At 43.6% G+C, this 6,101-nt stretch overlaps 1 protein-coding gene across 1 annotated transcript; it reads left to right on the top strand.

The window, feature by feature from the left end:
* Positions 1 to 3: 3 nt before the first annotated feature.
* Positions 4 to 4,035, top strand: LOC106866093 (retrovirus-related Pol polyprotein from transposon 17.6). Its single transcript, XM_024458995.1, has one exon. The coding sequence runs from the start codon at positions 2,063 to 2,065 to the stop codon at positions 3,026 to 3,028; it is 966 nt and encodes a 321-aa protein (XP_024314763.1). The 5' UTR covers positions 4 to 2,062; the 3' UTR covers positions 3,029 to 4,035.
* Positions 4,036 to 6,101: the final 2,066 nt, after the last annotated feature.

Genomic DNA, 6,101 nt, shown 5'->3' on the forward strand with positions numbered 1-6,101 from the left:
AAAATTGAGGTCCCAATCTCGTCTCCCTAAAGCACAGGCCGCCGCATCGTGGAGATTTGAGGAACACAGCTGGACGCCATCGCCGTCACAGTCGGAGCTGGAACGACGGACAGTTAAAACACCACTACTCGGACAGTCGGACTGCCCTTAATTTAAGCCTACAGCTGTATCCGGCAACTCCCCAACGACGACGAGCCCAAAGGCCCTTGGAAAGCTCTCCGCGCCTCCTCGGTGGCCCTCTTTGCGAAGACGGGTCTCTTTCATGGGAGAATCTTCCATGCGATGCACGGCACCTGTGGGGTCCACAGGCTACTCTCTCAGTCTCACGTGCTAGTATTCCATCCACTCATCCACCGGTCGTGACTCGTGACTCGTGAGCGCACAGCCGGTGATGCATGCAACGAGGCACGCTAAATGCTAGTGTACAGTGATCAGAGCTTAGGAAGTCTAATGATCCAATTTGCATTAATTAGCTTTGCAAGTTTAAGAGTTATTTTGTGCTCTGTTCAGACTTTATCCTTTCAACTTTTGGCTGGCCTTGCTTGGTCCTTTTAGGCCGACTCTTGGCTTGTAAGAGGGAGAGGAGATTGCGTTTGCTATTGATATTTCTGAGATGCTGGAGGAAACTTGCCGTTGCAATTCCATTTAGTTCCTCCTATCTTGTTCGTGTGCCTCTTTGTGATCTGTTTTTCTCATCGAGTTCTTTTGCCCTGCATCAGTTGGTATCAGAGCGGAGGTACGAGCCATGCCGAGGGCTCGGAGAAATCGAGGCCGTGCGCCCCAGCGAGATGCTAGGTTTGGTGATGCTGAGATGGAAGAAGAGTCCCTGGATGGTGCTCCTCGTCGTTATCGACCCCTGCAAGATGTCGATGCGGACCTGGATCAGAACCAAGAGTTGAGGCGTCAAGTACAGACTTGGGCGCAGCAAATGGCGACCATGCAAACTCAGAAGGGCCAAATTGCTGCCACTATCCAGAGGAGGGATTTGCCAGAAGACCAGGTCAGAGAAGATGCCTTGGACAACAGTGATGGCTCCGCATCTAGCTACCTGAGCCGTCCTGAAATCAACCCTTTTCATGCCAGGAGACGGCATGAACATAATCATGTTGTTGTTCAACGTGAGGAAAACAGACGGCGTTGTTTCAGGGTCAATTTGCCGGAGTTCTCTGGAGGACTATCTGCGGAGGATTTTGTGGATTGGCTTGATGAAGTTGAGCACATCTTTGAGTATGTTGAGGTTCCACAGGAGGAACGTGTCCCTGCGGCTGCAATGCGATTGAAGGGACGTGCTTCTGTCTAGTGGAAAAATTTGGAGCAGAGTCGTAGAGTGCATGGCAAAGCGAAAATTAATTCTTGGTCTGTAATGAAGGAGAAAATGCAGAGGGAATTTCTTCCGTTTAACTATGAAGAGTCACTGTTTAGGTAGCTCCAAAATTTACGACAAGGAACTAAGAGTGTGGAGGAGTATACAGATGAGTTCTACCAATTAGTGTCACGCAATAATTTGAGTGATTCCAAGAGCCAGCTGGTGGCAAGGTACATTGGAGGCTTACGTCACACCATTCAGGATGTGTTGGCTTTACATTTAAATTTTACAGTTTCAGAAGCACATCAGCGTGTGGTTGCCATTGAAAAACAGCAGCAACGGCGTTTTCGCACAGGCAGCACTACAACCCGTCAACAAGAAACCACATAAGCAAAGGATGTCTCGGGCAGCAGCGACTCAAGAGCGACAAAGTTTGCACCTGTGCTCAAAGGAGCCACTGAGAGGTCCAAGTTGTCGTCAGCAAAGGCTGGATGTTGTTTCAAGTGTGGGTCTCCTGATCATTTACAGAAGGACTGTCCAAAGAGCATCAGCAGGGAAGGCAAAGGATTGATGGCTGAGATTGATGAGAATACAGAACAGCTAGGTGATCCTATATATGATGATTATGAAGACGATGAAGGGGTTGAGCTAGATGGAGATACAGGAGACATGTTGGTAAGGGAGCGTGCCTTGATCATACCATCAAAGAAGGATGAAGACCGCCGATGACGGAGCTTGTTCCACACGCGTTGTACTATGGGTGGCAAGGTCTGCAAGGTTATAATTGATAATGGCAGCTGGGAGAACACTATATCAGAGGAGGCAGTAACTAAACTTGGATTGAAAAAGATGAAGCATTCCAGTCCATACAACATGCGATGGTTCAAATCTGACAAGGTGTCGAGGGTCAAGTTTCGATGCTTGGTGTCCTTTTCTATTGGCAACAAATTCTTCGATGAGGTGGAGTGTGATGTTGTTGACATGGACGTTAGCCACCTCATTTTAGGAAGACCTTGGCAGTGTGATCGCCATGCTGTGCACGATGGTCGTAAACATACATATACTGTCATGAAAAATGGGCAAAAATTTGTTTTAAACCCACTGAACATGGGTGAGCTGCCTAACTTGAGTAGTGGTGAACCATCTGGGACTACAAGCTTGGTTTCTTGTAAACAATTTATGGTTGATGCCACGGAAGGAGGTGTATATTTCTTGCTGCTTGCAGAACAGAAAGAGGAGCATGATTTGCCCAAGGAGGTGCTAGAATTGTTACAGAACTTTTCTGATGTTTTTCCCCGAGAGCTCCCTTCTGTATTGCCTCCCATGAGGGATGTTCAACATCGCATTGATTTAGTACCAGGAGCTAGCTTGCCAAATCGTCCAGCTTATCGCATGAGTCCGAATGAATATGAGGAACTGAACCAACAGGTGCAAGAGTTGCTGGATAAGGGCTTTATTCGACCCAGCCTCAGCCCATGTGCTGTCCCTGTCTTGTTAACACCAAAGAAGGACGGCTCATGGCGTATGTGTGTTGATTCTAGAGCAATCAACAAGATCACCATTAAGTACCGATTTCCTATTCCTCGATTGGATGATATGTTGGATAATCTAGCAGGAGCAGTGGTCTTTTCAAAAATTGATTTAAAGAATGGCTACCATCAGTTGAGGATCCGTCCAGGCGATGAATGGAAGACTGCTTTCAAGACAAGAGATGGCCTTTAAGAATGGTTATTTGAAGTGGATTGTGATGCCTCAGGGACAGGAATTGGTGCTGTTCTGAGTCAAGGCTCAAGACCCGTGGCGTTTTTCAGTGAAAAATTAAAAGGTGCACATCTGCGATATTCAACTTACGAAACTGAATTATATGCAGTGGTTCGAGCATTGCAATATTGGCATCACTACCTTTTGCATCAAGAATTTGTTCTATACAGTGATCATGAAGCCTTGAAATATATCAGAAGTCAGGCAAGCCTAAATCAAAAACATGCTCGTTGGGCAAGTTTCATAGAGGAATACAATTTTGTGCTAAAACACAAGTCCGGGGCACAAAACAAAGTGGCAGATGAGTTGAGCCGCAAGGCACAATGTCTTAGCACAATGAGGGTTGAAGTTGTTGGCTTTGACAGCATTCCTGAGCTCTACACTACTGATCCTTACTTCAGCAAGTTCTATGAAGCCGCCAAAGCTAAGCAGTCAGTTGATTATACTATACATGAGGGCTTCCTTTTCCGTGGAGCACAACTTTGCATACCAGATTGCTCTGTATGGGATTTGATTATAAGGGAAATTCATAGTGAAGGCCATCGTGGACGGGACAAGTCCGTGGAATTATTGTTGGGGAAGTATTTTTGGCCTCATGCTCGCAGAGATATGGTGAGATTTGTCGAGAGATGTCATATATGTCAAGTTTCCAAAGGAACTGCAACTAACGCAGGCTTGTATATGCCCTTACCTGTACCTAACGGGCCATGGATAGACGTGAGCATGGATTTCGTCCTGGGACTACCATGAACACAAAGCTTAGGAAGTCTAATGACCCAATTTGCATTAATTAGCTTTGGAAGTTTAAGAGTTATTTTGTGCTCTGTTCAGACTTTATCCTTTCAACTTCTGGCTGCTCCTGCGTGGTCCTTTTAGGCCGACTCTTGGCTTGTAAGAGGGAGAGGAGATTGCGTTTGCTATTGATATTTCTGAGATGCTAAGGAAACTTGCCGTTGCAATTCCATCTAGTTCCTTCTGTCTTGTTCGTGTGCCTCTTTGTGGTCTGTTTTTTTCATCGAGTTCTTTTGGCCTGCACCAGCCGGGCATTCACACATGGCGCGCGCGCTCTCTCTCTCAGTCTGACGGTCTCTCTTTCTCACCTATAGCCGCCCTTTGGTTCGTAAAAGAAAATCAGCAACGGCAACAGTTCATGATAAATAATTTAAGCCTTCGCCTAGTAGTTAAGTTACACATTGATGGTTGGATCTCATTTCGTGTCCAGCATGCCGCAAGATCAAATTGATGGTTGGATCGTCTCATCTATTGTACGTGTATCGTCGCATGTAGGCAGCTAGAAGCCTAGAACAGTGAGGGTAACCCCCCCGTTTCATTGATTAACGGAAAGAACTCTCTTTACTCTAAAACAAAAGTTGCTTGAGAATGTGCATACATTGTACGGAGTAGTTAAGTTCAGGTCGGTGCAATGCAGAAGCGGTAGCAACAGTAGTTTGGTCTAACTGCAGGGAGAATAACGTGTTAATTATACAAGTATATAGCAACGAGCTATCAGTTACACAGTTCGTCAGGAACCTCTCCGATCCCTACATCATCCATCAGTGCATACCTTTACATAGAATCATGTTAACCAGTTCGTCAGGAACCTCTCCCTACATCATCCATCAGTGCATACCTTTACATAGAATTATGTTAACTAATAGATGATTTTCAGAAGGACATCACCATGGCCGACTCTGTAGCTTCATCCATCGCCGCAGACTATCATGTAGAAACGGAAAAGTACAATTGTCAAGGTTGATCCTGCAATTTTACCTTTTGATGATGGCTGTCCGAGTTTTCATCAAACTATCAAACAGACCTTGATGCTAATGTCAGCTGTCGATTGTTGTGGTGTGAATAAACAATTCAGTAAGTTATCTTAATTTCATAATACCTAAATCATAACGCCGTTCGTCCTCTGCAGATTGTCAGATTCCATTACGCTAGCTAGCCATGTGCTGAGAAAGTTTGATGTGCATGCATGCATGACATGCAACATGGAAAATTGTTAGGAACACACATGAAGAAAAGACCGAGCCGCTAACTTTCACACGAGAAATGTCACACAGGATAACATCAGCTCAATAAAGTTGATTTTAAAAACTGAAAATGTTTTATATCTCAAACCTTTTGTTCGATTCACATTATGTTTTCACCGTTGACTTTGTATTGACGAGGGCTTCAAAACTAGATCACACTTAGTTATGTTTCGACAAACTTTTTTTCGGACTCTTTCGTTGCCGGGCGATAATACAAAAGTTACCATCATACTCTGGAACAAGTTACCACGTGGTGACTTGTTAGTAACACCGTGGTAACTTCATGTAATATGGTTGGTTACTTTAACATACAAGTTACCATCAATTTTTGTACGAGATAGCCACATGGCATTTTGTTACTAAATATGGTGGCAACTTCATATATTATTAGGTGATTACTTTAATACATAAGTTACCATCAATTTTTGTACGAGATAGCCACATGGCATTTTGTAGCTAAATATATGGCGGCAACTTCATTTTTTTTGACAATTTCATATATTATTGGATGGTTACTTTAATACACAAGTTACCATCAAGTTTGTATGAGGTAGCTACATGACATTTTGTTGCTAAACATGATGGCAACTTCATATATTATTAGGTGCTTACTTTAATACACAAGTTACTATCAAGTTTTGTATTAGGTAGCTACATGGCATTTTGTTGCTAAACATGGTGACAACTTCATATATTATTGGATGGTTAATTTAATTCATGAATTACCACCACACTTTTGTATGAGCTTAACACACGGTAACCTTTTATTAACAGGGTGATAACTTCATAATTATTGGTTGGTTATTCTAATTCACAAATTACCTTCCTATTTTGTATAAGGTTACCACATGGCAATTTATTACTGACACGGTGGTAACTTTATGCATTATTGGTTGGTAACTTTAAGACAGGAAAAATGTCATCGGGATATACCCACATTGGATCTACTTGTGAAGAGCTCGTCGAAACAAAACCGACCGTGAAAACCGAACATAAAT

This window comes from Brachypodium distachyon, chromosome 2, assembly GCF_000005505.3.
Source record: "Brachypodium distachyon strain Bd21 chromosome 2, Brachypodium_distachyon_v3.0, whole genome shotgun sequence".
In the NCBI taxonomy this organism is placed as follows: domain Eukaryota; kingdom Viridiplantae; phylum Streptophyta; class Magnoliopsida; order Poales; family Poaceae; genus Brachypodium; species Brachypodium distachyon.

Coding starts and splice junctions, on each gene's coding strand:
- LOC106866093 (XM_024458995.1), top strand. CDS start 2,063: ATGGGTGGCAAGGTCTGCAAGGTTATAATTGATAATGGCAGCTGGGAG.